We start from the raw sequence: 21,530 nt of genomic DNA, 5'->3' as shown, positions 1-21,530 counted from the left end.
TTGCTTATAGTATCTGAGATATGGACTTGACCACGAAAACTTAACCTTGTTCACTGATCCATGAAATGAGGTCGAGGTCAAGTGAAAACTGTCTGACGGGCATGAGGACCTTGCAAGGTACGCACATACCAAATATAGTTATCCTATTACTTATAATAAGAGAGAATTTAACATTACAAAAAATCTGAACTTTTTTTTCAAGTAGTCACTGAACCATGAAAATGAGGTCAAGGACATTGGACATGTGACTGACGGAAACTTCGTAACATGAGGCATCCATATACAAAGTATGAAGCATCCAGGTCTTCCATCTTCTAAAATATAAAGCTTTTAAGAAGTTAGCTAACGCCGCCGCCGCCGCCGCCGCCGCCGGATCGCTATCCCTATGTCGAGCTTTCTGCGACAAAAGTCGCAGGCTCGACAATAAAACTAAATTGAATACTTTTTTATGCTCAACACACCAAAACTTGGTTGTTTTTACCATGAATGTTTTTCAATTATACTTTTTGAGAGTAGGAAAATAATAATCATAAAGTATGAATTATAATAAGTTTACATAAAGTTTAACCATTTATTTTGCACTTTTAACGTCAATATATTTGTTTCCCTTACAGAATGAAGTGCTTATGCAAGAAGCTTTGGCCTTTCAGATTGCTTATAGGCTAAAAAAAATTATGTACTACAATTTGAAATCAATCCGTAAAACTGATCAACTAATGAAAAGAAAAAAAATTGCCATTGCAATAGAACAGTTGTAGATTTAGAGCAAAAGAAGCATATTTAAACTGCATCTTGAAAAAAAGTTTGACTTCTCAGCAAACTCAAAGGCAAAAACTTCTTTACATGTGCACTGTAAAAAGCACTGATCTTTTTTTTTACAGAATTGCATTTAATGCTTTAATAGTTTTGATGAAATTTAATTTCTGCTTAAAAATGTCTAATATTTTCTGGCATAGGGATCATATATGCCATTCTGAACAAAACCATACTCATTAACAGGCCATGCTGAGTTCTCCCTAATAGGAACAACATGGCTTCTTCTGTTTTTATCAACCTCCCTAAACAAAGCATTAGAGCTGTTCAATGAAGGATGTGGCTTGTCATAAGGAGGCATACAGAGTCGTACTTTGTCCAGTAAGTGACCAGGCCAGAAGGCATTAGTGTCTATACTACCATGAAGTTGCTGGTATCTTGTTTCTAAATGTCTGAAATAAAATTTTTAAAAAAGTTTGATTAATACAAGAGTGCACATGCTGAAATGTCTCGCTTTCTTTACTAACCATTAATTGTATGTTGATAGTCCTAAATATAAAGCTTTAATACAAGTAACACATAAACTTAACATGATCCAAGAAAATGAGGTCAAGGTCAGATAAACCAAATGAGAAATACATGTACACCTTACAATCATTCAATAAACCAAACATAGTTGACCTATTGCTTATAGTTTCTAAGAAACAGTCTTAACCAAGAAAACTTAACATTGACCAATGAACCATGAAAATGAGGTCAAGGTCAGATGAACCATGCCAGACAGACATGTACACCTTACAATCAATTTATGCATTAAATATATAGTTGACCTATTGCTTATAGTATCTAAGAAACAAACTTAACCATGAAAACTTAACATTGACCAATGAACCATGAAAATGAGGTCAAGGTCAGATGATACCGGCCAGACAGACATTTACACCTTACAATCCTTCCATACAACAAATATAGTTGATCTATTGCTTATAGTTGATGAAAAACAGACCAAAACACAAACACTTAACACTGAGAAATGAACCGTGAAAATGAGGTCAAGGTCAAATAAAACCTGGGAGACTGACATGTACATCATAAAATATTTCCATACACCAAATATAGTTGACCTATTGCATATAGTATTAGAAAAAAAGACCAAAACTCAAAAACTTAACTTTGACCACTGAACCATGAACATGAGGTCAAGGTCAGATGACACCTACCAGTTGAACATGTACACCTTACAATCATTCCATATACCAAATATAGTAGACCTACTGCTTATAGTATCTGATATATGGACTTGACCACGAAAACTTAACCTTGTTCACTAATCCATGAAATGAAGTCGAGGTCAAATGAAAATTGTCTGACGGGCATGAGGACCTTGCAAGGTACGCATATACTAAATATAGTTATCCTATTACTCATAATAAGAAAGAAATTAACATTACAAAAAATGTTGACTTTTTTTTCAAGTAGTCACTGAACCATGAAAATAAGGTCAAGGACAATGGATATATGACAGACGGAAACTTTGTAACATAAGGCATCTATATACAAAGTATGAAGCATCCAGGTCTTCTAGCTTCTAAAATATAAAGCTTTTAAGAAGCTAGCTAACGCCACCGTCGCCGCCGGATCACTATCCCTATGTCGAGCTTTCTGCGACAAAAGTCGCTGGCTCGGCAATAATCACTACTGTATTTGGTTGTGTATTATACACATTTTTTACCCAAAACATGTAGTTGGTAGAGGGGATGCGTATTAAGGTAAGAAAATTCAAATTTCAATGTGTTCAAAGGATCTATACCATATTACAAAATCATAGTGCCTTTAATTTTATTGACTAAATATTGCGAACTAGGCCCTAAATTGACCTGTAGTTGTTCAAATCCTTGTTATTTGGTCATAAGTTGATCGCTGTCTCATTGGCAATCATAACACATCTCCTTATTTTTCCATAGATGCATAAATAAGCATTATTTTTAAATATACAAATTATATGGTGACCCAAGATGTGTTCTAAATGAGCATTTACATCTTGGCCTAGGGACTGACAAAAAAAATCTTGCCTGATCAGAGTTTGTGACTGTTGAGAATACCGCGGGAGTTAAGACGTCGCGTTTTACCTATTGTATCTAGGGTTGACGTCAATGCGGGACGTAGCCTTAGCAGCTCGAATATATATGAAGTAAACGTTAAACTGTATGGTTGTGTTCTTTCTGTATAACGATAGTTGAGTTAGCCCCGACATTTATGGTGCCGTAACCAAAGGATTACATCGATGGAGAAGTTAAAGAATATTAGGACTGGAAATAGAAGTGCAGTGACGAGACTTTTCCGAAAATTCGAGGAGGCGAAGGAAAACACGGACTTCGACAGAGATGAACTACTTGCAACGTACGATAATCTTACGCAAAAGAAGAAATTGTTGGAAAAACTGAACGAACAGATATTGGAAGCAACGGATTCAGACAACGTTGAAAGTGAAATAGTAGATACAGATGAGTATTCAAATAATTTAGACACTAAACTTAGACATTTTCGTAATTTTATACAAATTGGTCAAAACCGTACACCAAGTTCCAATGTAACACAATCTTCATATCAAGTACTCAATGTAGAAAGCCCTCCTTTCCGCCCGGCAAATGTTGATAACTTTCAAAACGCAACACCATTCTATGCTTCATCCGCCGCTCAACCACAGACAAGCTACAATGGCTCTGATACAGGTCATATTGCTCCACAAAATATAGCTAGTACTAGTAACCATCGTTTACCCAAGTTATCACTACCGAAGTTTAATGGCAACATTTTAGATTGGCAAACGTTTTGGGACTCGTACGAATCTGCTGTACATTTTAATCCTACTTTGACAAACATTGAGAAATTTAATTATCTGAAATCGCAACTTGAAAGCGAGGCATTAAATACGATAACTGGATTTGCGCTTACAAATGGTAATTACATGGAGGCTATAAATGTACTCAAGGAACGGTTCGGACAAACACACAGAATTACGGAAGCCTACTTACAAGCTCTTGTAGATATTGCCCAACCACGATACACCTTAACAAGCTTAAGATTATTTTATGACCGATGTGAAGCCTACGTAAGAGGTTTAGATTCGCTTTGACAACCTGAGACGTCATATGGAACTTTACTGGTACCGATTATCATGAGAAAGTTACCCAGTGAAATCAGACAACACTTAGCCAGAGAACACGGACCGTCCAGTTGGAATTTGAAAGATTTGAGGAAGAGTATACTTAACGAAATTCAAATCATGGAGGCAGGACAAAATACGGGCACTTATCTTGATTCTATAGACCACCAGTTTGCAAACACATCTATAAGTACATTTCACACAGGAAATAATTCACCACAAGGACACATAGCACACAACGCGAAGAAAGGCCAGCCCCGGAATATTAAGGAGAGACCATGTATTTTTTGTAAAGACATACATGCGCCAACATACTGTACCAAGGTTAGTGACCCTAAAGCCCGCATATCTATAGTTAAACGAGACAATTTATGCTTTAATTGTTTAGGGAATCATCATGCCAATGAGTGTAAATCAAAAAGAACGTGTAGACACTGTAACAAGAGACACCATTCCAGCTTGTGTAATGTAGGTAACCATGGTAACAGGGAAACTGTAAGCAACCCAGAGAAACAGAACAATCAAAATCATAATCAATCTACATCTGTCAATATCATTAATAATACTGAAAATAAGGAAGATACGAAAATTTTACATTCTTCGACACAGATGCGCACAAATGTGCTATTGAAGACTGCTGTAGCTCCTGTATGGTCAGGTAGTATGTGTATGGATACTAATATTTTATTTGATGAAGGTGCACAAAGATCTTTTTTAACTGATGATCTAGCGAAAAAATTGAATTTGAAAACTGAAGGAGTTGAAATTGTACATCTATCAGCATTTGGGAAGGATAACACCAGCACGAGAGAACTACGTAAATCCACCATACACATTGAAACAGAGAATAGGCGTAAATTTCCAATTGAAGTTCTAATTGTACCTACCATAGCAGTCCCACTTCAGAATCACATGCGCTACGTTAAACGAGATATGAATTATCTGAAAGGATTGAGACTCGCTCATACAGTTACTAAAGAAGATTCTTTTGAAATTTCTTTACTTATTGGTGCCGACTATTATTGGGATTTTATTGAAGACGAGGTTATACGAGGAGATGGACCGACCGCGGTAAGATCAAAGCTTGGGTATTTGCTATCAGGACCCTTACAATCAGGTAGAGCACATTCGTCTACGACAGCTGGCATCTTTAACGTACTAGTTTCGCACAAATCAGAAGAATTTAACTTGGAATCGTTCTGGAAACTTGAATCGATAGGCATAGATTCATCCGAAAATCATGAGAAGGAGACAAATTATTTGAAAGACTATCAAGATTCATCAATTGAATTTCTCGGAGATAGGTATTCGGCGAAATTACCATGGAAACAAGATTACGAAGAATTACCGTCAAATTATGATATAGCCAAAAGGAGAACGGAGAACGTTATCAGAAGAATAGGCAAAGATGAGACCATGCTAAAGAAATACGGAGATATAATAAAGGAACAGGAACGTCGCGGATTTATCGAGAGGGTTGATGAATCAGAACCGACAATTAACAAAGTACATTATATACCACACCATGCCGTTGTCAAGAAAGATTCCAGTACAACACCAATACGCATAGTGTATGACTGCAGTTGTAAGATGTATCAAAATCAACCTAGTCTTAATGATTGCCTAATGAGCACTCCCCCAGAGTTAAATGACTTATCCAAGATCTTGGTAAGATTTCGACTTCATCGTTATGCTATCACTACCGATATTGAGAAGGCATTTTTACATGTAGGACTCAACAAAGACGACCGAGATGTAACCCGATTTCTATGGTTAAGTAACCCTTCAGATGTAACCAGTCCGTTAATGACATATAGATTTAAGGTAATATTATTCGGAGCAACTTGCTCACCATTTATCTTGAGCGCCACCCTATTAAAACATTTGCAGCAAACCAACAGTAATACCGCAAGAATGCTTCAACGGGATTTATATGTGGATAACATTTTGACTAGCATAAACAGAGAGCATGACGCTTTAAACTTCTTTGAGCAAGCAAGAAAAATGATGATTAAGGCAGGATTTAATCTGAGGTCTTGGAATTCGAACAGCGAAAAGGTACGACAACAAGCAGTATCTCAGAATGTTTTAGACACGGACACAGACACGAAAGTATTGGGAATGAGATGGAATAGCCACACAGATTATCTTTTCTATCCACACAAGGAAGAAATTACGACAATACGTGTAACTAAACGAGAAATATTGAGATATTCGTCAGGAATTTACGATCCGCTAGGATTACTGAGTCCAGTTACAATTACGGCTAAAATTTTATTGCAAGAAATATGGAAACTTGGACTAAAATGGGACAGTTTAATAGAAGGGGACCTATGTAACCAATGGATCAGTATACGCGATAATATTGAGACCGCAACACAAACAGTATTTCCTCGATATTACTTCTCTGAGACTACAGGATCAACAAATCACAGTCTTCACATATTTGTTGACGCAAGTACAAAGGCATATGGTGCGGTAGGATATATATGTAACGGACATGAGACAGCACTTGTAATGGCAAAGTCACGAGTAGCACCATTAAAGGAAATTACACTCCCACAACTTGAGTTAATGGCAGCCGTAATCGGAGCACGCTTAGCTAAACACCTTCAATCAACGATGGAGTGCGAAAACATCACTTTTTGGTCGGATAGCCAGATCGTTTTACACTGGCTTAAGTCAACAAAGACATTAAAACGTTTCATACAAAATCGCGTGAATGAAATAAACGAATTGACAAAATCATGGGAATGGAAGTATTGTCCTACAAGCGATAACCCAGCTGATCTAGTAACACGAGGGATAACGACCGAGCAATACACAAACAGCACATTATGGATTAAAGGTCCGCATTGGTTAACAGACCGTTCAACTTACCCAAAATCAACATCAATCGACACGTCTTTATCCGTTTTGTTAACAGAAAATGACAATACATGTATTAGCCAACCAAAGGACGATTCGATTTGTCAACTTGGAATTAACTTTATTATTGATATTGAACGATATTCGTCGTACCAGAAACTGTTACGTATCACGTCATATGTACTACGGTTTATAGAAAACTGTAGAATTGAAAAGACTTTAAGGACACTAGAACATTTAAAACCAAGTGAACTATCCAAATCGGTTGAGGTATGGATTCGAAATTGTCAGGAGACGGCTTTTGCTACGGAATATAACGCATTGAAGTATAACAGTAGAACACGGTACAGTTTACCGAGAATCAGACAATTAAGGTTATTTCTTGACGACAGGAGCATCATCAGATGTGGAGGAAGAATTCAGAATGCGCCCTTATCGGAGTCCACAAAATTTCCGTATATCTTACCTAACGATCATACAATTTCTAAACTTATTGTATTAGATGCCCATGAAAGAATTTGTCATTCCGGAGTAAATGCCACTATCGTACATTTGAGACAAAGTTTTTGGATACCTGCAATCCGACAGTTTGTTCGGAAAACACTCAGGAAATGTGTTACTTGTAGAAAGGTGGTTGGACTACCATATGTAGCACCGGATCCACCGCCACTGCCTAAGATTCGTCTTCAAGAAGCTGACCCTTTTACAGCTACAGGGATAGATTTCACAGGCGCATTACAAGTAAAAGATAACGATAATGTCATAAAGAAAGTCTACATATGTTTATTCACTTGCGCCTCTACGAGAGCGATACATCTTGAAGTCGTTACAAATTTGTCAGAAGAAACGTTTTTACAAGCTTTTCGGCGCTTTTCAAGCAGAAAATCTTTACCGAAAGTTGTTATGACCGACAATGGTTCTACTTTTGTATCCGCTTCAGAAGACATCAAACAACTTTGTAATTCAAAAAAGTTAAAAGAAACATTATCAGCACAAGGAATCGACTGGTTTTTCATCCCTAAACGTGCTCCATGGTTTGGTGGATGGTGGGAGCGTCTTATTGGAATGACGAAAACGAATTTAAAAAAAGTCCTAGGAAAATCACTTGTAAATTTAGAGATTCTTCAGACAATTGTTACAGAGATAGAATCCGTCTTAAATGATCGACCATTAACATATGTTTCTTCAGACCCCGAGGATCTTGAACCACTTACTCCAGCTCATCTTCTTTATGGACGTAGGATAAATACATTACCGTACATGGATACTCGTGAAATTGACATGTTTAATGAGACATTTATGAGCAAAACAAGTTTTATCAAACGTGTTCAAAGACAATCATTACTCTTACAACAATTCTGGAACCGATGGAAAACCGAATATTTAACGTCATTGCGTGAATTCCACAAGAAAACGGGAAGCAATTCCACGATAATCAGAATAGGCGATATTGTTCAGATTCATGACGAAAACCGAAGAATAATGTGGAAAACCGGGATTGTGGAAAACCTAACTAAAGGAAATGATGGACTAGTTCGTTCCGCTATTATTCGAACCAAAACTGGAACTACATCACGTCCGATCGTCAAGTTGTATCCTCTTGAACTTTGTACAGACATCGAAACATCAAAGGACGAAGAAGCTCGACAGAAGGAGGAACCAAGTGCGACAACAAGCCGGATATTGCCAAACCGAGAAGCAGCCAGAAGAGCCAGGGAAAATATTAAAAAATGGACTAAATAATGCGTAACCGATGAACAGTTCTGATTTATTATGGACTTTTACAAATATGCTTGATTTTAATTGACTAATTGCAAAAACAGATTATATGATAAAATTGCATTGACTATGTGAACAGGTGCGCGGAAAATATAGACACTGTTATCTGTGTACGTAATAGACTCATTGTGATTTAACTAAAAGATAACTAATCTGGAAGTTAGTGACTGTGCTAAAGTTATTAAGTTTAAGTTTTGAATTTGAGAGACAGTAATTTTAATTCATTTTTACTTTATTGTAATTTAATTTTAATATTTACCTTTAGCGGCCCGGAGAATGTTGAGAATACCGCGGGAGTTAAGACGTCGCGTTTTACCTATTTGTATCTAGGGTTGACGTCAATGCGGGACGTAGCCTTAGCAGCTCGAATATATATGAAGTAAACGTTAAACTGTATGGTTGTGTTCTTTCTGTATAACGATAGTTGAGTTAGCCCCGACAGTGACACTACAAATTTCCAGACAACAAAATTCTACTGTGTAGATAAAAGATATAAATGTACATAAGGTTTCTTTTAAACACCTTGTTAATCTTTCATACTCTTCAAACGTCATCCAACAATCGACTTTGCTTCTGATAACCGCTCTGCCTGTAGATAGATTTTCTTTGGTTCCTGAAGAAGCAACATTGGATTTCTGTGGATATCTATGTCTACTGTCAAACATAAGTTTACCACTCTTTGACCTCTTGACCTTATCCTTGTGTTTCACCTCTATAGGTGTCCTTGGCCTCTTTTTTGGTTCAGCATAGTGACTGGATAGTAAAGGATCAGCAGGGGTTTTCACATTTCGGTGAATTTCATGATGAGGTCTATCAGGTGGGTAGAGTAAAACTGAAACAAAAACCATTTATTAAAATTCAACAATTTTCTGCTTCAAATTTGAAGTAGTTCTCATAAACTTAATTTTTGTGTGCCAAAAAACAGAGTTTAATGCCCCTATTCCTTCATACATTAGATCTGAATAAAACTGTTTTGTAAAAAGAGAGACAACTCAATTTTTTTTTTGTTCTTCTGAACAACCGTTATGTGTAAATACATGTACTGTCTTATGCACTAGGAAAAAGTCACTAATATCAGCATATAAGCACTTACCTTTTTCTAGAAGTCTTTCACTTAGAATTATTCCATTTAATTTACAGAGCTTGGTTATATCACAATACTCTCTAAGCTTAAGTTCTCTAAACTTATTAACCATGTCTGCTGTTTCTCCTTTCAATGTTGATCTCATTGAATGGTCATCTATAGCTTTGTCTCCCACCTTGATTACACCTGGTGCAGGTAACTTTACTTTAGGTGACTAGGAAAAATAGAATTAAAGTTAATATTCTGAATAAAGAGAAACAAAGCTAGATTGCACTTTTGCATACTTGTGTTTCTTGTCAGTATTTGATTGACAGACATTCTAGCTAGCCAATGTGAATAAAGCCTGATTAAAATAATTAATCAATTACCCCAAAAGAGCATTTTTGTTGGACAATGAAAACACTGCTGTATTGAATTTCTGTGCACATTCAAAGTCTGTACATTACACTATATCAGTGTTTTCAATACAGAGGAGCATCTTATTTTTCTTCATTTTAAATTATTTATTATATTTCTATGCCCATTCTTTTGAATCAGTACTAGTCTTGTTGTTTGTACTGAAAATAGCTAATTTTCTTCGGCACTGATTGAATGACAATGCATAATTGTAATTGTGGAGAATAACTTACACCCTGTCTGGTAGAGTTCTTTAATGCCTCTCTGTCCCTCTTTCTCAGGTCTACCATAGCCTCCTCTGAAGATAAAATCATTCTATCAGGTTTGAGATCCTGTTCAGGAACCTCTAGATATTGTGGTGTAGAAGCCCTGCTACTTCCACTTATTCTACTAGCACTTCTTTTAGCAGAACCAATGCGAACTTTAACCTCTGACTCAGCACTATCCTTCAAATCACCTTCACCTTGACCAATGACTATATTTTCTTCTGATGGTTCTCTGTCAATGCCAACAGACTTCCGAGAAGATTTGGCAGATGTCTTACTCATTCCTGAACCTATCCGCCCTTTAGCAGATCCTCGAAGAGAGCCTTTGGATGATTTTGGCGATTCCTTATTCTTTGCCAATTCAGGGTCCCCATAAATGTCTTCCTCACTAGTATCGTGTTGTCTTGATAAAGTAGATGTCATCTTCCCTTCTTTCATAAGTTCAAGATAATCTGGCTCATCGTACAGTTCTTCCAACGACTGGGGTGTAGCAGAAACTATTAAATTATAAGTATGTAATTATTAAGTATATTTCATATTTTTGACAATATTACAAATGTTAAACAAAAAACACATATTAGTTATCACCTCTCTTGCAAAATGGCATTTTTTGCCATCATTTTGCCTACACAGATTTTCTTTACAGCAATTATAATTCTCTCAAATTAAAGGTTATTGCATTTTGCTGCTTACCCTACATTCTATCAACAAAAATCAGAACCGGTAAATTTTTCTTCTTTTGTTCTCTCATTATTATTTTGACCTTTTTAGTTTGGAATAAAAAAATTGTCTTGATCACTAAATGTGTTTTATCTGCCACATGGACCATGCGTGAAAGTATTCCTATGAATTTATAGACACTAAAAGAAAATACGAAATAATTAGTATCAAATTAAACAAGAGACAAAAATAGTTCTTACTTAGCAAATTTTATTTAAATAAACTGTTAACACAGAGATATGTCTCGCCTATTTGTTATTTTGATAATGCAAATGTTGAAATTAAAATAGCAATACTTTAACATGTAAGTTATGCAAATATTCAAAGTCAATGAACCATGACTGAAGGTACAGGGCTAAACAATCTCCATGGAATGCTAATACAACTGCAAACCAAATATCATTGACTTTTTATAAGTCATTCCCTTTAAACAAACCTAAACACAAACGTTAACTTGTAAACTATGTAAAAGTTTCAAAGTCAATGAACCATAATTAGGGGGTGGGGTTATATAATCTCCATGGAAATGAAACTTGCAAATGCCAATACATTTGCATACCAAATATCATTGACTTAACATTTGTGGTTCATCTTAAACTGACCTAATCACAAACTAAGCAAAAGTTTCAAAGTCAATAGACCATGACTGAGGGGTAAGGACCAAATATTCTCCATGGAAATGAGATGTGCTAATGCTTATACAACTGCATACCAATTATCATTGACTTAACATTTGTGGTTCATCTTAAACTGACCTAATCACAAACTAAGCAAAAGTTTCAAAGTCAATAGACCATGACTGAGGGGTAAGGACCAAATATTCTCCATGGAAATGAGATGTGCTAATGCTTATACAACTGCATACCAATTATCATTGACCTACCAATAACAGTTCCCCTTAAACTGACCTAATCACAAACTAATACATGAAAACTAAGCAAAAGTTTCAAATTCAATAGACCATGAATGAGGGGGCGGGGCCAAATAATCTCCATGGATATGAGATATGCCAATGTTTATTCAATTGCATACCAAATATCATTGACCTTCCACTAGTGGTTCCCCATAAACTGACCTAATCACAAACTAATACATGTAAACTAAGCAAAGTTTCAAAGTCAATAGACCTTGACTGAGGGGGCGGGGCCAAATAATCTCAATGGTAATGAGGTGTGCCAATGCTAATACAACTGCATATCATAAATCATTGACCTACCACTAGTGGTTCCCCATAAACTGACCTAATCACAAACTAATACATGTAAACTAAGCAAAGTTTCAAAGTCAATAGACCTTGACTGAGGGGGCAGGGCCAAATAATCTCCATGGTAATGAGATGTGCCAATGCTAATACAACTGCATACCAAATATCATTGACCTACCATTAGTGGTTCACCATGAACTAGTCCTAATCACAAACTAATACATTGTTGACGCTGCCGTCGCTGCCGGAAACAGCATACCTATGTCTTGCTTTTTGACTCTGTCAAGGCGAGACAAAAATGATAATTTCCTGCCTTTTTTAAACACCAACCAATCCTTAGATGAATCCGGATTCATTCTGAATTTATTATCTTCTAGCAGAGATTTTGCTAGCGCTCGTCATTTTAGTCATTTACAAAATGGTTTTCAAAATGACGAAAGTATTTCAAATCAATTTCGTCACTTAAATTTGGAAAGTGTAAAAATATCTTCACATGAAAAATCTATAATTTTACCTTGTCTTTATGTCTCTGATAAGTTTATGACCCTCAGCTAATTAAAATTTACAACAGGTGTTTCAAGCTGTGATTACAGGTAACCCGCTTATCGCCATCAGATGGGTCACTAATCCATTAATTATTAAGAAACACAATAATTGACCATCACAATCATTTCCCCAGTAAAATCAGTCAGTCGGCATTTCAATTTCAATATTTCTCAAGGCAAACGACAACAATTTGCAGTTAGTTTGTTGAAGTTTTGTCAAATGAACGTATTTTCGTCATATTTGATATAACCTTTCATCAAAAACCTTCGACAATTTCGATTAAAAAGATAGAACTTTATTCAAAACATTCAGAAATGTTTTCATGAGTCAAACAGGTGCTTCCTTTACTATATACTGCGCATGCATGAAAGTATTCCTATGAATTTATAGACACTAAAACGTAAAATACGAAAATAATTAGTATCAAATTAAACAAGAGAGACAAATATAGTTCTTACTTGCAAATTTAATTTAAAAAATGATAATTTCCTGCCTTTTTTAAACACGAACCAATCCGTAGATGAATCCGAAATTCATTCTTAATTGATTGTCTTCTAGCAGAGATTTTGCTAGCGCTCGTCATTTTCGTCATTTAAAAAACGGTTTTCGTAATGACGAAAGTATTTCAAACCAATTTCGTCACTTATATTTGGAAAGTGTAAAAATATTTTTGCATGAAAATACTATAATTTTACCTGTCTTTATGTCTCTGACAAGTTTATGACTCTCAGCTAATTAACATTTACAACAGGTGTTTCAAGTTGTGATTACAGGTAACCCGCTTATCGCCATCAGATGGGTCACTAATCCATTAATTATTAAGAAACACAATAATTGACCATCACAATCATTTTCCCCAGTAGAATCAGTCAGTCGGCATTTCAATTTCAATATTTTTCAAGGCAAACGACCACAATTTGCAGTTCGCTTGTCGTAGTTTCGTATTTTGAACAAAATTGTTTTCCCCCGGACAGTTCCCTTTTTAATTTCAATATTTCTCAAACGATCACAATTTGCAGTTCGTTTGTCATAGTTTTGTCAAATGAAAGTATTTTTGTCATATTTGATATAACTTTTCATCTAAAACTTTCGACAATTTCGATTAAAAAGATAGAACTTCATTCAAAACGTTCAAAAATGTTTTCATGAGTCAAACAGGTGCTTCCTTTACGATATACTGCACATGCTCGAAAGTATTCCTATGAATTTATAGACACTAAAACGTAAAATACGAAATACTTAGTATCAAATTAAACAAGAGAGACAAATATAGTTCTTCCTTAGCAAATTTAATTTAAAAAATGATAATTTCCAGCCTTTTTTAAACATGAACCAATCTGTAGATGAATCCGGATTCATTCTGAGTTTATTATCGCCTTGTCACATCCCGTTTTCATTTCATTTGAAAATCGAAAGTAAATGTGATCAATTCTTGATTAATTTACAATTTACAGTTATTAGAATCGTTCCAATAAGGATTTGTATAAATCCTTGGTTCCAACTTTATAGAAATGAATTCCAAATATCGATTTAAACTTTTTTATAAGGATAATGATTATGCAGTGAAATAGTCTTACAACTACAAGTTCATATACTCATGCCTTAGATGCCTGGTTTTAAAAAAAATGAAACCCAACTTCTGTTGATCAGGAATGTCCCCTGAAACTAACTGAAGTGAAATTGTGAACTAGATTTCCTGATTTTATATCCTAATCTTCATATTTAAGTGCCATATCAGTCAAATCATGCAATAACTGCCTAGTAAATGCTTTAATAGTTCTTCAAAGTCTGACAAAGATGTATAGCTAGTAATATACATCCTTGGTCCCTTGCTGTTACCCAAAATACATTTGTAAGGTTGATTTTCATCTCCCGCAAAAGTGATTAAAGCCCTCAAAATCCTAGCTTAAACCCTGCACATGGTGAATATATGTGTGAGTGTGTGTGAGTGTTTGTACATATTTGTGTTTTACATTAATCTAGCTAGTTTATCAACTTAAGCACAACAGTATTGGTTAGCCACATAAAATGAGGCTAAAATGAAATAACAACTGCCAATTCATTTTTTTCAAGAGATACTAATAATTGTTAATTAAAGGTCTTAGGAAAGAAGTGAACACAACATTAAAAGTCTTAACAACTTACACATTTTCAGTTGCTAATACATTAAGACCAAATTATGTAGAAAAACCAATATTTTCTAAGCAGCTATTAAACCCCATGTTCAGTATATCTAATAATTACTTGTTGAAGATTTCTGTGATAAGTCAGTAGACTCCCTTGATAATGCCTTTCTTTTATTTTCTCTTCTTTCCTTTCGCCACATTTTTAGTCCTTCTGCAAGTTCCTTGTAGTCTAAATAATTGTCAAAGTTACTATCGAGAGAAAGAATCATATCTTCTAGAAGAGACTCGGACATTGTCACTTTTGACTGAAAAAATAACATATATAATGCATATATCTCATTAATAGTTTACAAGCTATGGTACTATATTGTTTGAAAACCAGCTGATTTTTTTAATTTTCAGCAACATTCTTTCAAAAATCTGGAATGAAATTACAAAATGACCATAACAGAGGGAAAAATTTGTCCCTATCATTGGTTCAAATTGTATTCAATGTTCAAAGAGTAACAAAAAAAGAGTAAGAAATAATGTCAGAAACTGATTGTTGCAGGTGTTGAGCAATCTCTTGATGGTACAAAGATGTAGCAAGCCAGGGACCCTCTGACAGGAAAAATCTTTGATGTTACCAGGAAAACTAAATATAAGAGAGGCCAGGTTTGATATTGGAATTGTAAAAATGACAATTAATCATAATATTGGTTATTCTATAATGATGAAATTAATACATGTTTAAGAAAAAATATTTCAGTATATCTACTATTCAGTGATTTGCTGCAACAAAATGGAGGAATCGAATGAAGTAATTTCAACTAAGATGCACAGGTTTTGTTCTGGTGAAAGTAAGATACATGTAGATAGCTTCTTCATTCTCTAAAACCAATTAACAAAGGTACAGAGAAGGAAACATAATAATTTAACATACAATGCTTAAGGTGATACATGGAGTAAATTTATACTAAAGACAATACCAAAATAGAAAAAAAACAAAAACAACAAACAGGGATCACCACAGGCTATTTAAGGGTTGAGCTCCTCCATCCTTAAATTTTCAGCTCCACTCTTAAATCTCCAGCACCAATATTGAATTTCTCAGCACCACCCTTGAATTTTTGAAAAATGTGATGAAAAGGTAAAATTTTGACAATTTTTACTTCAAAAGTATAAATTCATGCCTTGATTACAATTTTGTTTACAATGGCTTTAATTTGTTTATCTTTTTCCTAATAAACAGATTACGATCTACAATAAAGATCTTGTTTGATTGTAATTTCAATATAATTTTTTTTTCGTGAACACCACCCTTAAAATAAATTCTGTGGTGATCCCTGACAAAATAAAAAACAAAAAAAAAGCAGAAATATGATGTTTATCAAAATAGTTCCTACATGGTTAATTTTTCATCCATGGAGATATAATGTCACATAGTCAAAATCCCTATTCTATATATTGTAGTATATTTTAAATGGTATGTCATACCAAATGCATAATTCACCATTTCTGTACCAAAATTAACTTTATTCATTATCATTCTTATCCTTTATTTTGATCTCTGTTTCAATGAGATAACACATGATTGCTGTTTAAATTCGACAATATCCTGATCATTTGTATTGTCTAATAAAGGTATAAGCAATCATTGATATTATTTCTTTTAATTCATAATACGTAATATTTGCACATTATGAAATACATGAACCATAATTGTGATTTTCTTTTATTGCAGACTTTTAAATGATCCTAAATGCACCTGGAATCATCAACATTAAATGTAAATATGGTTCATTTAATTACCTCTCTTATGGCCTGCTTAAAGTCTTCTCTGGAAATTCTCCAGTTCTTATCTCTATCAACCATTACAAACAGGTCTATGAGACGTATCTGATTTTTACGTAAATGTTGTTCTAGAATTCTCACACCTAATGGTGATGGAATCTTCACTGAGGGAACAATAGAGATCATAGCTTCCAAAACTTTTTCAATAACTGGTTCTGGAATGATTGGCTTAGGTTTTGCTTCTTCTACCATTTTTCTATAGACTCGTTTTTCTAATTCAGTTTTATTTGTTTTCCTTCTCAGCCATTCTGCATTTAGTCCCATATTGTCTAAATCATGTCTAAATTTTTGACGATCTGCAATCCATTTCTTATATGAGTCCTCTTCGGCAACTGCCTTTTTCCCAGCTGCAATGGCATCAGCATCTTCATCTATTTTAAATGGTTTTGATTTCATTTCTGAACACAACTTTATGGGTGGAGGGGGTTCTTTTTGGTTTAAATAAACTCCAAGTCTGTGTTTCATGGGTGTTTCCATAGGAGGGGCCTGAATAACTCTCTTCCTACTAAGGGGACCCCCAAATATCTTAACTGCAGCTTTATAATGCTTGACATGGGCCAGGTCTCTTCTTTCAAACTGATCCAAACGATTTTCCCGAGGAAGATGGTCCAAATTTCTGTGGTCAAAAAGACGCTCAAGTGGAAAGCTGACATCATTATCCAGTACAATGTCCCCACCTCCTTTTCCTCTTGGTGGCATGTTTGCAAATAAATTTGTCCTGAACTTTTAAGGTCTTTCTTTATATTTTCTTTCTACTCATTCTTACATCTGAAAAGGATAAAAAATGGTACAGTATTAAATGAATATGTAACACTTGTGGTCATAACTCCACAATGACAGGTCCTTAGTCTGTATGGGAAAGAAGGGTTGTTGTGCATAGAGCCAGCACCCCTATCATATAAAATAATCTAAGCTAGGGAAACCACATCATCAAATCAGAATAACTATACCAATGGTGTTGGCCTTATGTACATCCAAAACAGGCTGGCAAAAAAAACCAGGGATTTATGAGTATTGCCCAGCCCACTGGGACAACCCAGGTTTTAATAGCAATACTGGGTAATATGAAATAATGGTTTGAATTTTTAAGAGGATTCAGTAATCAGTAACAAATGCAATACATCATAAATATAGATAAGACATAATATTTTAATTTATAAGCTCACTTGTTTTTAGACTCTTATTCTAAAGTGTATACATTTGAGAATGTATTGGTCCAACAACTCTGTAGACATACATAAGCACACATGACATAGACTTATATTCCAAGTTTTCTCTATAAGATTTGTAGAGATTTCTCCTAAAACATGCAAAATTATTAAATTGTCATTCTGTATTTATTGGTCAAACTGTTAACATGGACCAAATCAAAGCCTTCATTTTTTTTATATTTATTACTACAAGTAATATTTGAAATAAACAATCAATTATAAATAAAGGAAAAGTTCATTCCTACTTTTAGTGTTGAATTTTAGCAATCTTACATAGACATCACTAAGTAATAAGTAATTATTTAGATTATAACACAGAATTGTTTATTTTGCATTAATTAGCCTTTTCATCTCTATAAGTATTGGGTGACATGTGTCCCCTTAGGGTGTATGTTTAGCAATCATGATTGTTTAGCAATTATGATTGTACAATGTATAGCAATTAGATTATTGATTTCACTGTACAAATATACTATGATAAAATACATCTTTTTAATCTTTGGATTGATTCAAACAAAGCTGTGAAATAAACAACTTCAAGGCTTCCAAAAATTGTCAAAACTTAACTGTATTCTCCCTACATGTATACAAAAATATTGAAGAAAAAGAACTTGAGTTTTTCATCAACTGAAAATGAGTAAGTAAGTACACTTGTGGTCACAGACATACATGTTGAACTTTTGTTTTGGGGCTGTGAATTTATGCTTGTTTACATATTTTTTTCCACATCTATAGGAGTATTGCTTTGAACTATTTTCAAATTAAACTATGAACATAAAAAGGGTAAAAGGGAGAAATGAGCAGATGAGATATTTTGCCATGATGGGAAAAATGAAAATCCCTTTTCGCTGTGGAGAATAAAAAATGTCCTGCTTATCTTCATGATTTAACTCACATTAAGGAACTCTTTCTCTTTTAGGAACCAGAATACAACAGAACTACCACAAGTCAAAACAACAGCAGATGGCTACAATCTTAAATGTACATTTAAAGATGCTAAACTTTGGAATGAGCTGCCAAATGATATTCTTAAGCAATCATCTTTAAATCAAATGAAAAATTCTGTAGATTCTATAGATTCTTGGTTTGCTACCTCATGCAAATGTTTCACTGCAAAACCAGCTTATCCCATTTCCTGTTCCAGTATAATTCTTTGATTTCAGCATGAAAAACTTATATCCACTTATAGAGCTTTTGTTATTTTTTGCTTATTTTAGTTATTTAAGTAATCCCTCAGTGCTTTTTATGTTGCAAACTCCATATCACTTTTGCTATTTACTCCATATGTGTGTTTAAACTGCTTGACTAAAGTTTTTGTTCTTTACGTTTGAATAACTATATTATGTGTATGTTTCATCTAGAGACGACTTATGAATACATGCACTTTCCTGTAAATTTCCTATGTCAAAATGCTAATGCTATTATGTCACAGTAAGAACCGTTTGTTTGATGACGTCGTTTACACAGATTAACATCTGGTCAATCAGTGAAAATCATTCATATAAAACAACTCAAGATTGGTGTATTAGAATTCTTAATTTTGACTAGTTCAGTGGTTGACAACAATTACAAGACACTCCAATAATATCATATTTAACATCCGTATAAAATACAACTGCTATTACTGCACACATTTTTAGTAAAAAGTACTTCCGTGCATCATACAAAATGTTCTTCGGTCAATGCTTTTACACATAATTACATTATTAAAAGAAGCATTCAATTCTTGAATACTATAAACTCTTGCTATCTGTGTTTTATCAGTTTATTTAAGATGTGCATAATTTGTCATGCAATTCTGGTGGATTAATTTTTGTTTTGTCGGTTTTGCAGAATTTATATGTTTGCAATAGTATTGTTTAGTTGTATATTTATAAGGCTTGTCTTTTGTCCAGCAAGTCTGTTTCACGTTAAATTAGGACTTACAAATCTGGCCAGCATCGTATATTTTATGGAAAATATTTTTTGTTAACAATTTAGAATTTGAGATTTGAGGTGTCTGTTGTGGTTTTGGGTGAAGTATGGGTTGCCGTATACCCTATTTCAAATGTATTTGATCTGTCTGTATGATTGATGTATCTCATCTGTATTGGTACGTGTAGAATCCTGTTAAGGCTTTTATACACGGCGATTCTTCCTTTCATTCGTATTTGACATACATGAGTGATCATTTAAATTTTAAATGAATATTTACATTTCCATAGGGCATTATGGTACATGTTCTGATCGAATTTGCAATCAAATCTCAAAATCAGTTTCCGCCATCTTGTTGCTACATAAACAAAGCGCCACCTGTATTATCTAAAACACTTTCAACAGTACCGAACTCAAATCGCAAATCCTGTTAGTAGCTATTAACGACATGTATATGTTAAGTAAATAAGTTTAATCATGGAGATTGTCAGTCCCTGAAATATTCGGATATCTTTTGAAATCAGAAGCAGATTTAGGAATTTGGTAAATCCCGGAAATTTTTTGGCATTCTAAAAAAATGTCTGAAATTGTTGCTAGGGTGTTTATTTAATTCAAATTAGCTATTTAAACCATATTTATAACTGACATGACATGAACGTATCATTCGTGAGTTGAACTTAGAATCGATCACTTCGTGGACAATCATTATGGAACTGCCGAATGAATTGAAAGCCTTACTTGCAACCATGAAATTGGATGGAAAACTGAGCCGGAATGGAAATTCTCCGCCAGTTCTGACCAAGTTCCAGTACAGCTCACCTGGATCAAGGCCATGGAACCGGACATATCCTCCAGGAAACCTAAGCTGGCCCTGAAAAACAAGAACAAGCCACCATCTACCAGGAGACGCAACGCTATAAGCGTTTCGCCCAGTGGATGGACACCAAACATCCGTTGTTCTCGCTACTGCCCAACAACAAAACATTAAGGACAGCACACCTCGGCTACAGAAAGAGGCAAACGTAGTAGGATTGATTTCGATGAGGGGTTCGACATCGACGACCCTGAACTACTACGCACACCATGCACCGCATACGTTGTCCTTCAAAATAAAACCAAAAGAGGCAATATGAGCTGCCAGACACTCCGTACCAGCAACAACACAAAAGTTGGAGCAAAATGAAAGCCAAAGGACAAGCAGAACCAACCCTGTAACAATAGGCAAGATAGTCCGCAATATCCTCAAGGATAGCCGTACCTTAAAACCCATATATCATCATGAATGTATCAGAAATGTAATTTTTCTTACTATAGAATGACATGTTTGAACTTTTTTATGACATATATATAATTACCATTACCTGTTTAAACCATCTTGTTAGATACAGAAATAGTGAATAAAAGGCATACAATTTCGATAAAAGTTACAATGATTTCAAATTACCGTATCAAGTTATTTTTATATGATATAGTTTGGACAAACAATGTCTGGGTTTAACATAGGCAAGGCAACTGCGAGTAGACATTACTTTTTCTATGTAGTTCAAGACTTTAAGACAACATCTTACTGATATTTGGATTTGTTTACCCACTTTAATAAGGCGTGTCTACTGTTACACTGACAATTACCTTGCCTACGTTAGGTCCAAGCCTATTTTGTTCAT

General features: G+C 34.6%; 1 protein-coding gene across 1 annotated transcript; it reads right to left on the bottom strand.

The window, feature by feature from the left end:
• Positions 1 to 882: 882 nt before the first annotated feature.
• Positions 883 to 20,254, bottom strand: LOC127720694 (uncharacterized). Its single transcript, XM_052227424.1, has 7 exons — positions 20,147 to 20,254; positions 16,700 to 17,509; positions 15,027 to 15,213; positions 10,280 to 10,809; positions 9,660 to 9,864; positions 9,089 to 9,398; positions 883 to 1,205 (listed from the first exon to the last, which is right to left on the bottom strand). The coding sequence occupies exons 2-7, from the start codon at positions 17,438 to 17,440 to the stop codon at positions 938 to 940; spliced, it is 2,241 nt and encodes a 746-aa protein (XP_052083384.1). The 5' UTR covers positions 17,441 to 17,509; positions 20,147 to 20,254; the 3' UTR covers positions 883 to 937.
• Positions 20,255 to 21,530: the final 1,276 nt, after the last annotated feature.

Source organism: Mytilus californianus, unplaced genomic scaffold (genome assembly GCF_021869535.1).
Source record: "Mytilus californianus isolate M0D057914Y unplaced genomic scaffold, xbMytCali1.0.p SCAF_1, whole genome shotgun sequence".
In the NCBI taxonomy this organism is placed as follows: domain Eukaryota; kingdom Metazoa; phylum Mollusca; class Bivalvia; order Mytilida; family Mytilidae; genus Mytilus; species Mytilus californianus.
The sequence above is the reverse complement of the archived record's forward strand: the minus strand, read 5'-3'. Positions and strand labels throughout refer to the sequence as shown.

Excerpts from the sequence above, each read along its gene's own strand:
- LOC127720694 (XM_052227424.1), bottom strand. The coding sequence starts at position 17,440 with ATGCCACCAAGAGGAAAAGGAGGTGGGGACATTGTACTGGATAATGAT. Across the intron at positions 9,399-9,659 it reads TGAAAGACTTCTAGAAAAAG|TTTTACTCTACCCACCTGAT; the intron begins GTAAGTGCTTAT and ends TTTTTGTTTCAG. Across the intron at positions 1,206-9,088 it reads GAGTATGAAAGATTAACAAG|ACATTTAGAAACAAGATACC; the intron begins GTGTTTAAAAGA and ends ATTTTATTTCAG.